At 43.4% G+C, this 21,473-nt stretch overlaps 1 protein-coding gene across 1 annotated transcript; it reads left to right on the top strand.

Moving 5' to 3' along the window:
* The first annotated feature begins 378 nt into the window (after positions 1–378).
* P2RX7 (purinergic receptor P2X 7) lies at positions 379–21,024 on the top strand. Its single transcript, XM_084820302.1, has 13 exons — positions 379–650; positions 2,724–2,856; positions 3,420–3,491; positions 5,172–5,244; positions 6,338–6,434; positions 7,721–7,801; positions 8,563–8,692; positions 10,939–11,075; positions 12,024–12,117; positions 12,675–12,740; positions 13,045–13,161; positions 14,039–14,137; positions 17,524–21,024. The coding sequence occupies exons 1-13, from the start codon at positions 388–390 to the stop codon at positions 18,007–18,009; spliced, it is 1,848 nt and encodes a 615-aa protein (XP_084676428.1). The 5' UTR covers positions 379–387; the 3' UTR covers positions 18,010–21,024.
* The last annotated feature ends 449 nt before the right edge of the window (positions 21,025–21,473 follow it).

Here is a 21,473-nt window from a genome sequence, read left to right as displayed (position 1 = left end):
TGCACTGGCAATCTACAATTATGGCGATCCACAAATCTATATGACATGTTAATAGTATGCCTATGTATTTATTATTTGATGCCCAGTCAAAAAGTATCTGAGATTTCTCTCGGAAATCTATCTTTGTATAATACACTGTGGGAAGCCATGGGTTATATTTTTGTCATTTTATCCCAGTGAGAAGAAAAAGGGGGTCTTTTATCGTATTTGTTTGTCATATGCAGCACGCTTTCCATAAAAAGAGCACTGTAGTTCTTGGGACCAATTTGGTTTGTCTTCATAGAAAATAGTAGGGTTGGGAGGGGCATACAAGACCATCGAGTCCAACCCCCTGCTCAATGCAGGAATCCAAGTCAGAGCATCCCCGTCTTTATTTGCTCCTTACCCATGTCACGTGGTTGTCTTCCTGCGCCTTTAAGTGGTGTGGTTTGGCTGTCTGACTGGGTGTGTGACCAAAAAACAAGCTGCAGCACTTCTGTGAGAGGCGGGGTATTTTGTAAGAGATCTCTTTTCCCCTGTTCCATCATGGCTGTGTGCTGCCGTCTGAAGACCCTGTGTGAATATGAAACTAACAGAGTTGTGCGCATTCAGAGCGTTTATTACGGGAGCATCAAGTGGGCTATTCATACTGTCGTCTTCCTGTATGTCTGGTAAGTTGAAAAGGAAAAGTTGAGATAAGCCAGAAATGAATGAAAGGAAACATGGGAAGCTGGTTTGGGGTGCAAGTCTTGAAAAGGGATTCTTATTGAAATCAAATCAATGGGACTTACGGGTGTTTCCAAATGAGGCTTTTGTCCTGAAACTGCCCTGCCTCACAGAACTTTACAGGGGGTCCAGATGTCATCATCTCCCATTTGAAACCCTCCTGTGTTTTCTCACTGCTTCTTCCATCCTTTTTCTTACCAGGAAAAACAATCTGTTGAGGTGGAACAAACAGAATAGGCACACAACTCAAGTGGTAGTACTGGAGCCCTCCCTCTGGAAGCACCCAGATTCTCCAGCTCTGGATAAATATGACTAGAATAATAGAATAGTAGGGTTGGAAGGGGCCTAGAAGACCATCGAGTCCAACCCCCTGCTCAATGCAGGAATCCAAGTCAGAGCATCCCCAACAGATGGCTGTCCAGCCTCATCTTGAATGCCTAATTCAAATTAAAGCTAAATCTGAGAGGACTAGTATATAAATCAGTTGTTTACAAGTAGATTTATTCTCTGAAAGTTAAGTAAAAACAGTAGCATCTCATAAGACTCTATCGTGTAACATGATTATAGGTTAAAAGCCTGAAAGGATTGTACTGTAAGTGTTGCACTGAAGGGAGAATTTTACTACAAATTTGGCTTTCCCAAATCATAGTGCAGTGATGATAGGAGAATCTGCACCTGATTTAAATTTTCCGGTCATGCAACTACCAAAGACTTGCTCTTCATTTAAAAATGACTAGATCAATTTAATACACTATTTCTCAGCACAAGTGGAAAAGCCTCTCAGCTCTGGGAGCCAAGTTCCCAAGGCTGTGTAACCTCCAGTTACTTGGAGGTAAATGCCATTTAAATAGCTGAGCTTTCCTTCCACTAAAATGCGTTTAGAGGTCAACATGTAGTACTATGGAACAATCTTCTCCAACTTGGTGCCTCCCAGATATGTTGGGCTATACAGCTGGTTTCAGATGATAGGCATTGTAAATCCCATTGTAATCCAGAGTCTTGTGACACCATAAAGACTACCAGATTTATTGTGGCATTAGCTTTCTTGGGCTAGAATAATCTGTTGAAGTGGAATGTAGTCCATTTAAAGTTTCTGCCACAATCAGCATGTTAGCATTTAAGGTGCCACAAGACTCCTTTTCATGAATGAGTGTTGTGATCAAAACATTTTCTTAAATAATACTGCTATAAAACTGTTTTTTTCTGAACAATTTTTTTTGAAAGGAAATCGGTAGTAGTTTTGGAAAAGAGATTACATTGGCACTTCAATCCTAAACATATTTACTTGGAAGTATTTCCAGTGGTTTCAATGGCACAAACTTCCAAGCATTTATATTCAGGATTACACCCTTAAACACAACACTCCTCCTTAAGTTTATGCTTTAATGTACTCTATGGATTTTTTCATTACTATTTAAAGCCTTTTTAACCTGCTCTTCAGCTGAAAAAGACTCCCCAGAGTGGTTTACAAAGAGCAATCATATTCTAAGTGTATAATTTGGCATTTGATTAATATGAGAAGTGCCTCCTAGACAAGCAGAGCTTTGTAAGTTTGGCACATGCCCTTTCCACCCACACATGATGAATGTTATGATATAACTAGTTACTCTTAAAGAGACATTTTCAACATAATGGAGAAAAATAGATGTTCCCGTATGTTACTGGCAGATAAGTTCAAAAACAACAAAAACAGAACTAAAAAAAAAAATGTGCATTATATTTTTAAGATTGGCTTTTGGTGGCTGCGGGGGTGGACTACAATAAAGACAGATGTCCTGTAGCTTTAAGGGCCAGGTAGAAGAACTATTTCAACAGACAGAGCTGCTGTCAAAGGCACAACAGCAAGCCAGGATGCCCTTTTTATTCCAATCAGTTGGCAACCTTACCATAGACTCAGCAGGTAGTCCAGAGGGAACTTACTTTCACTGAGCCTCAGTTCTCCCATCTATGAAATGGGTACCAAAAGAAGAACACCCCCACCCCCAGAAGGCTAAGTCCTTTCCACTGTGTCTCTTCAGCTTTGTACTTTTCACTGATAAACGCTATCAGAAAAAGGACTCTGTCATCAGCTCGGTGCACACGAAAGTGAAAGGCGTGTCTCAGACGGACATGAGAATCTGGGACACTGCGGAATACACAATCCCCATGCAGGTGAGTTTCCTCTTGAAGTGCACTGTCTGGTTTCCAGTGATGTGCGTGGCTGCTTTTCAGTGTTTGGTTATAAACAGAAAAGCCCAGCTGGATCAAACCAAGAGTCCGTTTAGTCTAACATCCTGCTTCTCACAGTTGCCAGCTGGAGGCCTCAGAGAAGGATCTATTTAGGTTCTGGATGTTCTGTGCTGATTTCACCCCCTCCCCTGGTGGGTTCCCTCAACAAAGTTCTTAGGCCCCCCTCAACATCAAATTTCTATCTATGGGCCCAGAACTAGCATTTTAAGATTCTAGTTGAGAGGGTCAGCCCAAGATATTTTGCTGTCCCTGATTCCATATACAGAAGCCCATCAGTCTAACAATTAAATCTTTCTTCACTGCTGGCAATGGGATGGCGTGGTTCTAAATCAGGTATTACCCTACTGTGGCTTTTGAATTTTTTTCAAATGGATGGCAGCCTATAATTTTAAGAGATCTACGAGAATCTTATTTTCCAATGTATTGACCGAGTTAACCCCTTTTTTCACTCACTTTTCCCTCCTTTCTTTTTCTTATCTGTGTAGGGAATAGATTCATTTTTTGTTGTAACCAATATCATCCTGACAGAAAACCAAATCCAAGGACTTTGCCCTGAGGTAACTGCATTTTGTAGTGATCCTATAATTGCATGGGGGTGGGGGACATATTCTTTAATCAACAGCAGAAGACGTTTTTTAATTATTGTCTCATCACTATGGTGACCCTACGTCAGTGGTGCTGATTCAGCTTTCCCACCTGTTTGACTTTGTTGAGTGAAAAAAGGAAACTTGTAACAACTAGTCCAGACATCTTTCCTTGCATCCTTTGTTCAATTTGAATCTACTGGGAGGTGGCATAGTACATTCAGGGCTGCGTTTCATTCCACATGCCTACAAGCTTACTGTGCAAGCATGCAGTCTGGTAACTGCTATAGTAGACTTCAGCATCCAAAGAAGCACAACTTTCATTTTAAAAAATGAAATCAAGGTCCTAATCCTTATCGTTGAAGACAAATTTGAGAGGGTGCAGATGGTGTCTGGTGGAACATAAGCATTGCTCAATGCCCTCTGATTTCTCAACAGGACCTAGCACTTGGCATAGTTCCTTGCCTTTTCCCCTTAGCTATGTTGTCTGCTCTATAGCTCTTCTATCCTCAATCCCCATACCCTTCTCTCCTTCCATTTTAAGAATAAAAGAAGGAAAGAATTGCCTTGCTGAGTGAGACCAAAGATCTTTCTACTTCAGCATTCTACTTGGACTCAAGAAGGTGCAGGACCACGTCCTCCCTCTTCCCTGCTTCTGCCAATGCTATGAAGGTTGTCCATGCCAGTATCATCTTGTTCCAGGGCAATATGCTCACATATGTGCTCATCACTTCCCTGAACAGTGAGAAATGTGACAAGAGTGTTGGACTAGGAGCTGGGAGATCCGGGTTCTAATCCCCACTCAGCCATGGAAGCTCACTGGGTGACTTTGGGCCAGTCACAGACTCTCAACCCAACCCACCTCACAGGGTTGTTGTTGTGAGGATAAAATGGAGAGGAGGAGGATCATGTAAGCCGCCTTAGGTTCCTTGCAAGAGGAAAAAAAGTGGGGTGTAAATGCAATCAATCAGTCAATCAATTTTCACCAACGGGTGGTCACCATTCTGTGGCCACTGAGCACAGTCAGTCTTCATTGGGCTGTTTGGGTTTTTTTCCTCCCTTAGATTTTTTTCTCCTAAAGAGTTTTTTTGTACTTCTGCAAATCTTGAGGTACGCCCAGCCCTGCTGATAACTTCCCTCTTGTGTGTGAGAAGCTGCATAAGCAACAACACTCACAGCCTGAACATCAGAAATAGTGGGAATCATAAACAACTAGAGCATACGTTGAGTCAAATAAGCATTCCCACGTGGCAGCTCTCCAGCTGTACCCCTAGTTTTACTTACCTCCAGATAGAAACTCTCAGCTCCCGCTCTCTCTCTGCCCATTCCAACCGCTATTTCTCTCTCATTCACTCTGTTTTGCCCCCTCCCTTTCAGCTGGTTGAGTGTCACCTTCTTCAAAAACACAAAGAGATCCATAAAAATCAAGAGACCATCTCCTAAGCATTTGCTCCCATTGATTAAACATCCAGCAACCAAAAATCACCCTAATGAAGGGATGGTTATGCCAGCAGCTACACAAATATTATCAGTGCATGGCCCATTGCAAGAAAGCTAGTGAGGCGGGTGTAGATAGAAGGCTGAACATTACATGTTGCTAGATACTTAAGTGCGTATTGTATATTTATTTTTCTCTTCCTTTTTTTTGCTCAGTTCCCCATCGCCAAAGCTGTTTGCTCTACTGATAGAAGCTGTATGAAAGGTCGTATGGACCCCCAGAGTAATGGTACGTGGATTTAATATTTTTAACGCACTGCAGAAGCTTTCTGCAAAGTGATTTAGGGTGCAAAACTTCATATTTAGACAGAAGAAAGTCCTGCAGCTCCCAGCATTCCCCCTCCAACATAGCTGGCTGGGGAATGCTGGGACTTGTAGTATTTTTCCTGTTAAAAAACCAACAGGATTACATCCTTAAGCTTTCTTCTTCCATTGCATTGCTGAGCAATACAGCGTGCCCTGGATCCACTTTGGCCATAATGACCAAAAACCAAAGAGAAGCTTGTCAATGATTGATGAAAACGGATTGATCACATTTTATTTTTACAACCACTAAAAAAAAAATCTCAGGAATTGAACTCAGATCAGGGCATGGCATAGGATGAAGTGTGAACTGCTCAAACTATTTGTCATACATTCAGGTCATAAATTACACTCAAAAGAGCTGGTACAGTGATTCCTCTAGGGCAGGGATTTTCAAATTGGGGTTCTTCCATGTTAATGAGGTTACTGCCTCATTACTATGTTTAATAAACCGCACAAACATATATACGTTTTAAAAATATAAATAAAAATTATTGGGCATACAGCTGAATTAACATCTTTTACATATTACTTTACTGAAAGTATTGGATGGCCACGTGGCAATCAGTCACAACACACTCCGGTTCCAGTTTGGCCTACAGGCCCAGGTCGCATATAACGAGAAGACACTCTGGGTGAATTTCCTTGCAGGGCTTCTTGGTGCAGCAGCAGCAGCCATTTCACATATTTGGGGCATGGTGAGGGCACGCTGTAGCTTCTCATTACGAGAACCTGGCTGTTGGGGTGGTTGACAGAACTCACACATAACGAGAAGCTATGGTACACTCCCGCCGCACCCCAATATTATTTATTTATTACATTTATGTATTACATTTATTAAAAAATAGCGGCCACTGCTGCTGGGAGAAGCCCCACAAGGAAATCATCCACGGTGGCTTCTTGTTACGTGAGAATCAGGCCACAGAGTTGTGAACATTATTATCGTTTTAGTTGGGATGGGGGGAGCCTAGCCTCAGGATGATGTCCCTTGAATAAAAGCTAATTTCTCTTCCCTACAGGAATTCAGACAGGCAAATGTGTGAAGTACAACACAACTATCAAAACATGTGAGGTCGCAGCTTGGTGTCCTGTGGAATCAATTAAAAGTGCTCCAGTGTAAGGCGTTTTTCATGATTGTCTTTGTTGTCTTTATAGTTAGATGGCAGCTAATAAATCTAATAAATAAAATAGTTGTCTTAACTATGTAACTCCACATAACACTTCATGCATCTGATAACATGGATGGTAGTCCATGAAAGCTGATGCCATAATAAATGTGTAAGTTTTTAAGGTCCCGCAAGACTTTTTGTAGTATAGTCTTCATATTAATCTCTGATGCCATCCCATTCCTGATGATAATGATGATAAAATCACTCGGATATATTTCCAGCACAGAAATAGCTTATGAGTCTCATTCGCATTTCTGGGGGATTTTCCAGTCCATTCACCTTTAAACAAATGATGATTTTCCAGCTAATATTTAAATTGTATGATGTTTACAGTGCGCGCATGCGCGTGGATGGATAGACAGACAGACAGACAGCATTTTTATCCTGCCCTTCAGCCAAAAAGGCTTTCAGAGAGGCTTACAAAGTTAAGAAAGGCAGTCCTTGCCTTCCAGCTTATGTTGTAAAAGACACAAGGAAAGAAGGAGGCGAGTAAGGGGATGAATGATAGAGGTGTATGAAATTATGCATGCTGTGGAGAAAGTGGATAGGGAGACATTTTTCTCCCTCTCTCATAATACTAGAACCCAGTGGGGTCATCCCACGGAGATTCAGGACCGATAAAAGGAAGGACTTCTTCACACAGTGCATAGTTAAACTATAGAATTAACTTCCACAAGACATAGTGATGGCCACCAATTTGGATGTCTTTAAAAGGGGGTTAGACAAATTCCTGGAGGGGAAGGCTATGAATGGCTACTAGTCCTGATGGCTATATGTTACCTCCAGTATCAGAGGCAATGTGCCCGTGTACACCAGTTACTGGGGAAGATGGGCGGGAGGGTGCTGTTTCACTCATGTCCTGCTTGTGGGTTTCCTGTGGGCACCTGGTTGGCCACTGTGTGAACAGAACGCTGGACTAGATGGACCCTTGGTCTGATCCAGCAGGGCTCTTCTTAAGTTTTTGTGAGGGTGGAGGAAAAAAGCAAATCCAGGCACTAGATTTTAGTCGCAAAGGAAGGGCTGCTGCTTCCTCTTCCTTTGAAGTCCTCAGCAGTGGCAGATGATAGCAGGAGGGAGCGGAGTTCTCAGGTGGAGCTGTATCCAGGCACAATGGCTCCCAAGCCAGGCAGAAGTCAAACCTACAATCTTCTGATCCATAGTCAGAAGCATTATCCATTTAGCAAATGGGAGCTTGTTTTAAATCTTTCATCCATGTCTTGGATCTTCTTTTAGACCTGCTGTTCTGAGGAGTGCTGAAAACTTCACTGTGCTCATAAAAAACAACATTCATTTTCCGAAATTCAATTATACAACGTAAGTACAAACTTGTGTTTCAACTGTTTACAGGGGACAGTCCCTTCCCCACTGTTCTTGATAAATCAGTCTCTGTCACTATTTTGGGGAGATGTTGGGGTTGCCTTTTTGAACTGGTTCTTTGAGTTGCTAGAATCATCTCCAGGGTTTAACTGTTGCCCTAAATTTGTTTAACTAATTTGTTTTAAACCACACTCTGGTTTCAATATAATGGTAAGCCAGCTTTCCCTGGAAAGTGAAACAAAACTTGGCAGGATTTCTCTTCCCATTCACATGGGAGAAGCAGAGGGGAGGGCTTATGAGCCTGAGGCTTTGCTCGGGCTCCACATAGCACTAAATCCTGGCTTAGCGTTATGTGTGAACTCTCCCATTGTCTACCAACAGGAGCCAAGTTATATAAAGCCATACTAATAGGTTCTTTCACAAGAATTAAACCAGTCAAATTTGTAACCATATGCTTGCAAGATTGACTATTACCTGACAAAATTAATAGTGCAATCCTATAGATGTCTACTCAGAAGTAAGTACTACTGAGTTCAACAGAGCTTACTTGCAGGTAATTGCATCTAGAACAACAGCCTATTGTCCAGTTCTTTTTAATTATCTTATCAACACTGGGAGAAATTAGCACAGCTACAATAAGGCAATATGACTTAGTTTTTTGTGTGTGTTTCTTTTTAAATAGCTCTTCCTCAGAGAATACGTTCTGTATTATAAAATTAGCTCTTTGGCAAATACATTTTTTCCCATTCTTCCTGCAGAAGAAACATTTCACCAAAATTTAATATTTCCTGCACGTACAACAAGAGCTCTGCTCCACATTGCCCAATTTTCCGGCTGGGAGACATTCTCCACACTGCAGGAGAGAACTTTTTGGATGTGGCTGTTCAGGTCTGTGGCCTCTCTAATATTCTTTAGGATACATGTCGACTTTATGCCCTTGCTAGTTGCTGCTTCCTGGAAGAACCAAGGTAAAGGCCCCCAGTATTTTGACAGCAGGTTTTTGGTATCTACCTATTGGTTACCTTGTGAAAACACCTCATGGAAGGCGAGCTGTTCCTGGTCTGCTCTGAAAAGTAGCCGAACGGGCTATTTCAGATTAATTGGTGTTGTCTTACTAAACAGGAATGGGCAACTTGTGGCCCTCCAGCTGTTTTGGCCAACAACTCCTATCAGCGCTAGCTAGCATAGCCAATGGTGAGTGATGATGGAGTTGTAGGCCAAAACATCTGGAGGGCTGCAAGTTGCTCACCTTATCTTAAGGGAAAAGGTATTTCTCTAAAGCAGCCTTCCCCAATCTGGTGCCTGCCAGATAGGTTTGAATTACAACTCCCAGCATTCCCTAGCCAGCATGGCTGGCTGGGGGATGCTGGGAGTTGTAATTCAAACCTATCTGGCGGGCACCAGGTTGGGGAAGGCTGTCCTAAAGCCACATAGGTTTTCTCTCCACTAAGACCCTGTTTACCAGGATCCCAAGTTGCCGTGTGCGGCTGAGATCATTTACTTATTTATTCAGCCCATGATATCTATATACTTGGCACATTGTAGAGCACAAGATGATAGGCCCCTGACCAGAGAGCTTACCATCTGGTGTTCGACACCAGGGAGGGAGATGGTGGTGAGAGCAAACAGGAGAAGATGCATTAATTTTAGTTATGCATACTTAGGCTTAGTTTCCAGAGGGGATATGGACTAATGGGTTATGCCAATGGTTTCCTGGAAAAGGTGGGTTTTTAGGAGGGGTTTGAAGGAAGAGCAGGGCCACCACACGCATATGTGGGAGGCAGTTCCAGACAAAAGGGCAGCAAGGGAGAACAAGAGCAGGTGTTTGAGGGAGCAGGAGGCCTTTCAGATTCTGTATGTTTCACCCAAGGGAAGAGACAGATTTGAGTTACCGCTTTCAGAAACGGGGCTCGGCCATTGCTTCTTTGCCCCGGAATGCAAGGTGTAATCTAATACCCGCACACCGACCAGTGACTATTTTATTTAGTCCGCAATCTCCATCTGGAATCTAATCTGCAGACCTCATGGCCACAACTTCTGGCCTAACCTTTGTACTTTTTTGTTCCCACACACCACCGCCTGCTATTTGTACCATATTTATTTATTTATTTATTTATTTATTTATTTCTATACTGCCCAGTAGCCAAAGCTCTCTGGGCGGTTCACAAAAATTAAGTCTAGCCTGATGAAGAGTTCTGGAGAACTCAAAAGCTTACACATTCCATTGTGACATTGGTCATAATAAAGGTATTGCCCAGTTGTGGGTTTTAGAATCTGAATGACTTCCCATTGTTGTTTTTTAAAAAAATGTCCATATAGTGTAGTACCTTTATTAGGCCAACTCAGAAGATCACTCCAGAATGTGCAAGCTTTGGGGATTTCCAGATCTCTTCATCAAGCAAGATGTTACAAAAAGTAGGTTGGTGGGGGGAGGTGGAATAGGAGAGGGGAAAGACTGACTGGATGATGTAGTCAGGATGTCTGCATGGTCAAAGTCTTACAATAATATGGAGGAGGAGGGTTTGCAGACATCCAAATTGGGCTCTGCCAGGTGATGTAGGTTCAGGTAAAACAAATTACCAGGAGACAGTTGCAAAGCTGCTTCTGCTTGTCATAGGAATACAGTTTGATTTGGGAGGTTTCTCTACATGAGTGATTTCCTGCACACTCGTGATTGGCCGCTCACGGAAGTTTGCAGATCCTTTACACAACATCATCAACCTCCAGGACATGTCCTACGCTTTTCTCCAGTTATCCCGCTTTCAAAAAGATTGGAGATAAGCTGTAATAAGCCTTAATGGTGCTGTATCAGCAATGTGTAAAGCTGGCATAGTGCTATAATTCAGCCACTATATGGCACTGTTTCATTGAACAGATAGAGCATTGATGAGAAAGGAAATTTTCAATTCCACATCATGTGTTCGCTGTCTAAAGGAGCCTGTTGTAATCCTACAAAGAAAATGGAAGCAGAAAGCCTGGTAAAACTGCAGGATTTTAGCCTGGCACAGAAACACTTGTGTTTAAAGATCTAATCTGCTCACTTCCAATAGCATTAAAAGCACAAATATCTCTCTCTTTTCCCTCCTGATTGTTGACCCTGTTTTAAAAGTGCAGAACTTACTGTATTTTTCAAGGGTGGTATCATTGGCATTGAGATTAACTGGGATTGCATCCTGGACAAATGGCTTCACCGCTGCAGACCTAAATATGGATTCCGTCGTCTGGATGACAAAAAAACAAATGAAGCTTTGTATCCTGGCTACAATTTTAGGTAAAGGATGTCCTAAAAAAACCCTACTGCGTTGAGCTTCTACTTAAAACACATTTTGAACTGGGCTTGCTCAGGGAATTGTAGTGGTTTGGTAATTCTGGAAAACGATGGTGCAATCAAAGGCATTTCCAGACATCAGTCACCTACGGCAGTCATGCTGCTATAGCATGCTAGACACCCTTGATCCCGCCATGTGCTCTAGCATTCTCTTTGGTCGCTGTTAGTCTTGCTGTATTTGCAGGGCAATAGTTGTCCTATTTCTCCTTTCACTTCCTGATTTGATGCTATTGTCCCCAAGAAGCTGACTTAACCCATTTCAGTGGGGCTTGCGTAAGAAGGACTTGTGATTATTTTTACCCCATGTTTCCATGACATGGATCCAAATGTGAGCATGAAGTACTTGTTTTGGGGGGCTAGACATTTCTTGTGGCGAATGCCAGTCTATGGGGAATCCAAAATAACTTTGCTAGATTTGGAAAATGCAGCCCACAAGTTCTGACTCATCCCCAGAAAATTAGCCATGTGCTTGCCAGTAAAACATGCCTCAGCCAGTGATCAGAAATCATGGAACAGGAGGTTTAATCTTGATGCTGCAAGGAAAGAGCAACCAGTGCATTGTGAGATGGTAGTCAAATGATTTACCTGAGGGTGCAGCACAGTGAAAGGAAAACTTCCCTACAGAATAAGGAGAGGAAAAATGTAAAGGACTTTTAACCTGTGGAGGGGGAGGATCTGAGATTCTGGCTTCCGCCTTTCCACTTAGATCCTCAAAGATGTTTCCCATGTAAGATCACAGTCTAACACCATAACAAGGATTGCTTGTGCCACGTAGATGCCATGTGAGAAAGGAGAAGATCTTCCAGCCAGAGGGGAGTCTAGGTAAATCCTCCCCTCATCCAAATTTGGGATTACAATCTCTTGCCAAATTTTGTTGTTTGGTCATTATAGATTTGCGAAGTATTACAAGCAGGCCAACGGGAAGGAGGAGAGGACGCTGATCAAAGCCTATGGAATCCGGTTCGACATCCTTGTCTTTGGCACGGTGAATGCAACTGAATTTTCCTTCTTGACTGTTCATTTTAGATCTAGAGAAACAGGAATTTTAGGGTCCAACTAGACATGACAGTACTTGCTCAATTAGCAACTGCATGTTTTTTTTAAAGTAAATAACAGGCATGCCCCCCCCCCCCAATCCAGATTAGGACTCCAGCAGTAGGGGATTTGTGGGGGCTTTAACACTTTGCCCCCTGCTGAGGTCCAAGTCCAGATCATGCCCCCACATCTGCTCTTTGCATTGGAAGGAAAGGTTCCATTGGTGGGAATGGAAGCTTTCCTTTGAATGCGAAGAACAGATGTCAGGAGGTACTATCCGATTTATTCCTGCTTAATTTAAAATAATGTATTTTGCTGTTCTGTATTCACTTACAATGATCTCCCTCCACTCACTCAGTGTCCTCTGGCGCCCTTCCTTCTATTTCTGGAAGTAGGCCTGCCTCCAAGAAAAGAAGACACTGGTGCTTCTCAGAGAGATGGGTGAGAAGCAATTACTCTCTCCTTTAAAACAAAAACTCTTTTGTTCTCTTTTTCCTTTTCCCGAAGGCAGGAAAATTTGATTTCTTTGAGCTGCTGGTGTACATAGGTTCGGCACTCTCCTACTTCGGCCTGGTAAGAGACACCTTTATATCTAATGGCCATAGGGTGGGGAAGGATCAATTTCTGCAGAACTGGCTTCATTAGGAAAACTGAACCCTCACCCTCTTTAATTTGGTTTTAGGAATCATTGCCTTTGTTGCTGGAGCTTCCAGCTCTCTTGAAAACTGGTGTCTTGTTTATTGTTTTAAAAACTGTTATATTTTACTGTTGTGAGCCACTTTGAGTTCTTTTTGGGGGAAAGGTGGGATATGTTTAAAATATCATAATAACAACAACAACAATAATAATATGAATAAACATTGTTTTTTCTTCACAGGCTCAGTTAGTTGTTGATTTTCTCATTACTTCATACACATTCCCCTGCTTCAAGTCCAACACAGTAAAGAAATATTACTACCAAAAAAAGTGTGAATCAGTAACTGGACCAAGATGGGTAAGAGATGCAATTAATCATAACATACCATTAATACTCATGGATGGAGTTCACCTCACTGTAGGGAAGGTGGTCATAAATGTGGGGAGGATTTTCTTTTTGCTTGCTTGCTTGCTTGCTTGCTTTCTTTCTTTCTTTCTTTCTTTCTTTCTTTCTTTCTTTCTTTCTTTTCTTTTACCAATTAGAATTATGCCAAGTAGATGTACACTCCAGCACTGGAGAGGGGAAATCACACAACCTAGATCTAAAGCAGAAAAAGGTAGTTCTTGAAATGATAGACAGTTACTGTGGGGGAGGAAAGAAAGCTTTCTGGTGTTCACCAAGGTTTTTCGTTCTTTCACATTTTAAGGAGGCTTCTTGACCTGGATTGGTACAATGCAAAATGCACAGCCCCCAAACAGAAAAAGCACACCTAAAACAAATACTTAACGCTTTACATTTTTGCCATTTTGAGAAATTCTTTTAGAGGTGGAAGGTATGTGTCACTCATTACTAGCAGTGTCACAGGCATTTGCTTATAGTCCCTTATGACATCTGTGCCACAGGAGTATACACTGGAGTAGCGGAGAAACAGAGAATCTCATGACCCTAGCAGCAAAGTATTGTGGGTTTGTAAGCTGGGAAGATAAGACTTTTCTGCAATAGACATGGTAGCTAGGGGAAAGACTTTGGATCCCTTGTAATCACTGAGTAAAAACAGCATCATTATTGCTTAGTAAAATGATAGCCTTGATAGGTTCTACTCTGCTATAATGGCAGGTGCAAAATTCAAACTTGAAATTGCTATAACTTCTACTATTAATCAAATTGAAATGCCTAGTCTGTTCAACAAAAACCCCAGGGTCGATGTGCACATTTCTTTGTTTTTCTTTTGCAGACTCTGTTTTATGTGACTTTTGTCGATGAGCCACCTGTCTTTATGATTGACAAATGGTTGACAACAAGCCTACAAAACATTAAAGGGGAGATTATTCACGTGAGTTAAGATCTTTCTTTTCTAAGTTTGTGTGCATTTGTGAACAGACAAAATGTTCAGCTAGTGGACAGGTTCTGACATAATGCTAAACCATAGTATAGTGTTGCAATAACAAACCTCAGTGACCTTTGGGGACCCATATTCTCCCTTTCCCCCTCCAATGTAGCTGCAAAGAAGCATTTGGAAGCTTCTGCTTCAGATTAACTACAGCTTGCCATGTTGCTGCACCCAGACAAACTCTGGTTAGTTTTAGCTATAGTTAATTGAAACAAGCCAACTTCAAACCATATGAAGTTGGCTTGTTTCATCTATCCATAGTTAAGATTAACCAGAGTTTAGGTTTTGAAGGGCATGCTAACCTGTGGTTAGTCTACAATGGATGTGGGAGTTTCCCATCTCCTCCTTGCAGCTACAGTATGCTGGAGAAGAGGGAAAGGGGGAGCTCACGCGCCTGAGGCTTTCTGAGGCACATTCTCATAATGCTAAACTATAGCCTAGCACAGGAGGTAGGGTGGGAAACATGTGGACAACAAGCTGTATATAGCCCCTGCTGCTCCCTGCTGTGGTGTCACCAAAATTTGTGACGGCAGCAAAAACATCAATTTTCTGCAATGGAAAGGTAAATAGGTCAAATTTAGCTTGTTCTTGAGGTAAATTTGACCTACTTACTGCTCCATAGCAGTTTGCCACCAAATTTCAGCAGGAAACCATTATTTTTTCTTGCCACCAAATTTGGTTGCACTGCAGGAGTGTGTATTGCCCTGGTTGTGGGCTTTGAACTCTTAGGTTAGAGGTGCCAAGATAGTGATAAATCAGATCCAGGTTTACTTACAAGGAGATACTTTATTGAGTAAAATCAGCACCCAGGCGTACCCAATGGTTGGATCTCTGACCCCAGAGCCATGGGGTAACATGGGTTTTATAGCATACATGTTAGCAATGAGGCAGCATGGCAGCAGCAAGCACCCCCTAGCCTTCATTCCCAGCATAGACTAGCCATGCTTGGTCAGAAGGAAACTTTCTCAGCACAGCCACTTGCAGCTTTAACACAAACAAACTTTGCTTCTCAGGCACATCTTGATAAGGCCTTCTAGCTCATTAGTGTGGAATGTATCGGCCTTTGACTCATGTCACATGCTCAGAGGCCTACTAGTAAGGGAATTGCACCAATAATCAACTTAAGCAAAGCATCATTCATTCATTCATTCATTCCATTTATATCCCGCCTTTTTTCGTCCTTAAGGAACCCAAGGTGGCATACATAATCCTCCTCCTCCATTTTATCCTCACAACAACAACCCTGTGAGGTGGGTTGGGCTGAGAGTCTGTGACTGGCCAAAGTCCCCCAGTGAGCTTCTATGGCCGAGTGGGGACTAGAACCCGGATCTCCCAGCTCCCAATCCAACACTCTAGCCACTACACCACACTGACTCTCTAGGCCCTCTAACACTACAGGTAACTTGGTTACAGGCCTGGGCCAATACAGAGTGTGAGTCACCAGAGGGTCCAGAGAGGGGGAATGGCCCCCAGACCTCCCCCCCCCCCGCCAAAGTTGCCCATCTTTGATTTACAATGATGTCAGAATGTAGTCATTCTTGCCTTCATTGTATGTGGTACACAGATTTGATCACAGACCATTCTGGAACAGAAGAAAGGAATGTGTCTACCAGAAACAATTATGTGTTTTTTGTTTAGATCAAAGTATGCCTAGTTGTGGGGTGGGGGTGGGCAGGACAGACATGATAGAGGTTTATAAAATGTTGCCTGATGTGGACAAAAGTGGACAGAGAGAACTTTTGTCCCCTCTCTTAGTACTAGAACTTGGGGTCATCCAATGAAACTGATGGCCAGTAAAATCGGGACTGACAAAGTGAAAGGCTCCTTTATGCAATGCAGAGGTAATTTATGGAATTGGCTGCCATAGGACATTTCATTTCAGTTATTTCATTTATTACATTTCTGTACCACCCAATAGCCAAAGCTCACTGGGTAGTTTACAAAGATTAAAACCTAAAAAATACAATACAGTAACATAATATAAAAACTATTTAATAACTATATATATATAATATATATTCTCTCTCTCTCTCACACACACACACACACACACACACACTTTTAACAATCAAAATAAGAAATCCCAGGACCCATTAAAAACCCTACCATATGCTGTCAAACACCTGGGAATAGAAGAAGGTCTTAACCTGGCTCTGAAAAAACGACTATGTTGCCACCAGGTGGACCTCACTGGGAAGAGCATTCCACGGGGGGGGGGGGGGGCACCACCAAGAAGACCCTCTCCCTTGTTGCCTCTGAACAACCCTCGGAGTAGACCCTTGGGGAATGGCCTCAGATGACAATCGTGTTGTACAGTTGAGGCATGGCGATGGGCGGTGTTTTAAATGGCTTTGAAAGGGAATTCGTGAAATTTCTGGAGGTGGAGGGGACAATCGATGGCTTTTTAGTCATGATGGTGATGCGGAACTTCCAAGCTCAGAGGTGGTGGGGGGAGCGGTGGTGGGGAAGGGCAATGGCCTTCATGCCCTGCTCGTAAACTTCCTGGGGCTTCCGCTTGGCCGCTGTGGGAGGCAGCATGCTGGACTAGATGTTTCTTTCTTTCTTGAACAATATTTATGAATCTCTTATATGAAAGAAATTTCTAAGTGATGTTCAGAGGACAAGATGACCCTCCTGGGAATGCCTGTTGGGAAAGCTATGCTTTTACTAGGGACTGAAAACCCAGAAGGGTTGGCGCCTGCCTAATTTGCAGTGGTGGGGAGTTCCAGAGAGTCGGGGCGGGGGCGCTGTGACATAAAGGCCCTGTTCTGAGCCATGATGGACCGAACTTCTTAAATCTTGGGCACCACCAGAAGGTAATCTCCTGATGAGTGCAGCAAACGAGCATGGACCTTTGGCCAGGTCCAGCAGGGTTCTTCTTGTGTCTTCGAGAAGCCACCATCTGTATACAGCAGCCTACCCCAACCTGGTGCTCTCTAGATGTGTTGGATTGCAACTCCCATCATCCACAGCCAGCACAGAGCAGCACATGTGGATGTGACATTCAGGAGAGCTGTTATAACATACCATCAAAATTATAAGAAGGGATGAGGGGCTGACTCATTTTATCAATCCAGATTGTTCCTATTAATCAGGGAAGTCCACCCGCTCCAAGACGGTCTGTTTGAGCAGTATTTACCCCACCTGCCTTGCCCTGGCCCCCAACTCTGCATATCCAATATACCTTGGTTTGACATCATGCACACGTTGTTCCTTTCAAGTCTGATATCCTTTGCCCCATCTCCTATTGTACAGCTGGAAAAGGTGCACTATGCACAACAGGTATTGCTTCATCATTAAATCGTGCATACATTGTCTCTTGACTGCAGGGACGCAAGGGCGATGTTCCGTCTGCTGCCAAACCCCCGCTGCAACATCCAGTCAATGCTGCACCTCTCAGAAACTGCCTGGAGCTGCAGCCCCTCCAAGCGACAGAGGATACGTCTTCATCCCACGAGTGTCCTTCTTGGTGCAGCTGTGGAAAATGCCGCCCGGCACAGCCCTACTGGGAGCAGCTCTGTTGCCGAAGGAAGGCTGGGCGGTGCATCACCGCTTCGGCTCTGTTTGAGCGGCTTGTTCTTTCCAGATCGACCCTGGAGTTTGTCCTCCTCTACAAAGACCCCTTGTTGGACCTGAAGGCCGAGACTCTCAACAAGCAGCTTCGGCACTGTGCTTATGAGCAGTATCTTCACTGGCGCTTTGGGGAGGAGGACCTGGAAGAAAGGGCCGTGATACCGAGCTGCTGCAGGTGGAAAATCAGAGATGCTTTTCCCAGCAAGAAGGGCGAGTACAGTGGCTTCAGGAAGAAGAAGTAGCCGTTCGCAGAGATGTTGGCCTTTGGCCTTGGAGCACACGGGGGTCAAACAGATTCAGTGGGGAGGCACTGCCTCCTCTCTCTCACGATACCTGCCCCTGCCATGTGATCTCCTACTCATTCCATGCAATATGTAATCAGCTGTCATAACTTACACAGCCGGCGTGAATAATGGTAAAGTGTGGAACTAGACTGTGGTGATGGGAGTTCAAATCCCCACTCGGCTGTGGAGCTCACTGGGCGATCTCTCTTTCAGCTTAACCCACATTACCCACCTGACAGGGCTATTGGGAGGAGGAAATTATGGGGGGAGAACTATGCCTGCTGCCCTGAACTCCTTGGGGAAGTGGGTGGGATATAAATGGAACGAACACACTTCCTCTGCATTTCTTCCCAGTTGACTCTTGAGTGAGGCTGAACTGGAACTAATTTGTCTGCCTGCCCTTGTTCATCTTCCCAGCAGCCTTGTTCATGCCTCCCACAAGGAGGCAGGAAAATGTGGCTGGTGTCAGATCCTGACTTCCCAGAAACAAGGTACAATTTACAGTAAACCTTTTTATTGCAGCATTTCCCATAATTAGCTATCAACTTTTACAGTCCCAATATAGATCCACAGTTAACAGTTCACAACGTAAGTCCTTGAGCAGAAGCAGTCCTTCAGCATCACAACCAAACAACCCTGGCTACAGCTCACAAAATAAAACCATACAGATTCAGAGGTCCAGTGACAGCGGGAAGCTTTTCAGGTGATCAAAGTGCTGCTTCCAACAAAGTCTAGTTCTGGTTGCTCTAATTTAAATACGAGGGTGTGGCCACTAGATCAGTATCGTACATTCGATCCTGGCAAGGAAACCTGGCTCTTAGACAGTTGCTATGCCTCACGGGGCGCCTCTGCTCTGCCCTCTTTAGTTGATGCCAGATTAAGAGAGACACCCCCGAAACACCTCCTGCAGAGACCTCCTCCTTCTGCCATGTTCCCATAGAAGATGGCCCTGGTTGAGAAGCAGGGGGCTCCATCAAGCTCATATCTCTCAGCTGTAAGAGATAGGCCATATCTGTGTCCTCCATCTCACCCCTCCCAGCTTGTAAGCAAGCGGGAGGCCTGGTAGAACTGAGTTTACAAGCACCTGGCTTTCCACGGCTGGGCCTGGTTCTACCATGTCCCCCTTCTGACACAGAATCGGTGTCAGAGATTATAGCTCCTCGCAAAGTGAGGCAAGGTCTCACAGCTGGTCAGTATTTGGTCAGTATTTGGTCAGTATTTGGGAGAATAAAGCATCTTCTGAGAACAACAGGGCCATACATGGCACTGCTGACCAAAAGGCCTCCATAACCCAACTTGTCAGCTTGTTCAAGCAAAGAGCATAAACTTGAAGCCCATCTCGCACAATTGGAATTAGGGGTCAGAATCAGAAAGTGTGGTTCCTATTGGGTTTCAGCCATAAAGCTTCCTTTATAGTTTGTGTAGCAGTTAAAACACTGAGATCAGGCTTGATTCTCTTTCCTTCCTTCCTTCCTTCCTTCTGAGAAAGGTGTGCCTCATTGATCCAGATCATCCTAGCTGGCTGATTCCACTGGGAAGCCAGCCATTTCTTTGTGTATCTTGTTTTGAAGCTTCTTTTGGTTTGTTCTCTTCCAGTAGCTCGACTGTAACAAACGAGTTTCTCAGGAATGGGGAAAAGGTCATTCAAAAACTGCAACACTGGGATTATTGTTGTTTAATTTCTGGTGTTAGCAAAGTAGAAAGACTCTTCATTTTTAATTTTTGTTTATACTTAAAATAATAGGTTGCCCATGTCACTCATAGCTATTTCCAGTGACTTCTTATATTTAAGTACGGGAGGGGGCGGGGTGTGTGTGAAGGGGAAGGTTTGCAAAGAACTACTTAAGAGACAGCGTTAAACTGCTCTGGATCCCTAAGTCTGCAGACAGCTGTTTAGGGCGCAATCCTATGCATGTTTATACAGAAAAAACTCCTACAACTCCGTCTTCCCCAGCCAGCATAGCTAAACATCCATAGGACTGCGCTCTTAAATGAGGAGCCAGGTGTCTTTGCTATGCCCCATCCCATAATATGGTCACAGGTGGTGCTCATCTCTCCCCTGTTTGTTGGGTTGGCAATGATGGGGGAGGGCAGCTTGATAGCACCACTCAGCCGACAAAAAGATTTGGCCATAGGTCTGCCAGTTCCTGCCAAATGTGATGGTGGTTACCATTCAGTGGCTCAGCATATGGATTAGGCAACGTTGTTTTCTACCACAGACCACTTTTTCCCTTTTCATTTGAATATTTGCAGTGACACAAAGAAAATTGCCTGGTCTGCAAAGAGGGACATGGCACATGAACAACTCGCCGCGTACTCATAGCTGCTACATGGAGCAGTTTGCTAGGAGGGATCATAGCTCAGCGGTAGAGTGCACATTCTTCATGCAGGAAGTCCCAAGTTCTGTTGCCAGAATCTCCAGTTAGCAGGTGGCAGGTGAGGAGAAAGAGCTTTTTCTGTTAGAGACCTGGAGAGATACCATCACCAGTGTGTAAACAATACTAGATAGGCAAATTTGTCTACCTTGGTATAGGCAGCTTCCTATTTTGAAAGCTGACTCCACATGGTGGTGGCTGACTGTAAAGCATAAACTGCCACGACCATTTTGTTACACTTCTAACACAGCCTTGACAATATGTCTACCAAAAATAAATAAAAGATACTAGTCCTCAAGAATTTTTATTAACCAAACAGCCTCTACATATTTATGTTCATCATTTGATGGCCCAGTTGCGCAGGAAGTTTTTTTTAAATTTGTCAGAATTGACGAGGCAGGTTGCCCCAACAATTACAAACAATGCCCTAATAATTACAAGCTTGCCCTAACAATTCTGCTGATTTACAGCATTATTTACAGTATTTACTTCAGGAACTACTGGGATCCGTTTTGGTATTGCATTTTAATTTGCCGTTTTTACATGTTTTTGTATTAACTTCATGTCACTCCTTCTTCATATTCCAATAAAGGCTTTGAATAACAATATGCTATGTTTAATCCACAGTTCCTGCTTTAAAAAACAAAACAAAATCTGCTTATGAATTCTTCTAAAATCTAAGAGTTTGGTGGTGCCATTGCATGTACTATGCAGAGCAGCGATTGAAATGGGATTCATTTAACAAATAAAAGATCCAGTTGTTTCAGAGTTAGTCTGATCCACTCCTAAACTGTTAATAAATAGGCAGAGCAACATATATTTAGCCCATAAACCCCTAAATAGGGGCAATTGCTGCCACATCCAGAGGGCAATCCGCCAGAACAGAACAAATGAGAGCTCCCAGAAGATCAGAAGGCCACACTCCCCCAGTGTCTCCCCCAGAGGTTATCTGTCAGGGTGACCAAGGCTATTTTGATCCAAAATCCTAGCCTGAAACCAGGCTAGAATAGGTCTAAATAATCTGTTTCCTCCAAAAATATCTGAAAC

Source organism: Heloderma suspectum, chromosome 13 (assembly GCF_057233095.1).
Source record: "Heloderma suspectum isolate Gila_16-S chromosome 13, 16-S_ref, whole genome shotgun sequence".
In the NCBI taxonomy this organism is placed as follows: Eukaryota; Metazoa; Chordata; class Lepidosauria; order Squamata; family Helodermatidae; genus Heloderma; species Heloderma suspectum.
This window is presented reverse-complemented; position numbering and strand designations above follow the sequence as displayed.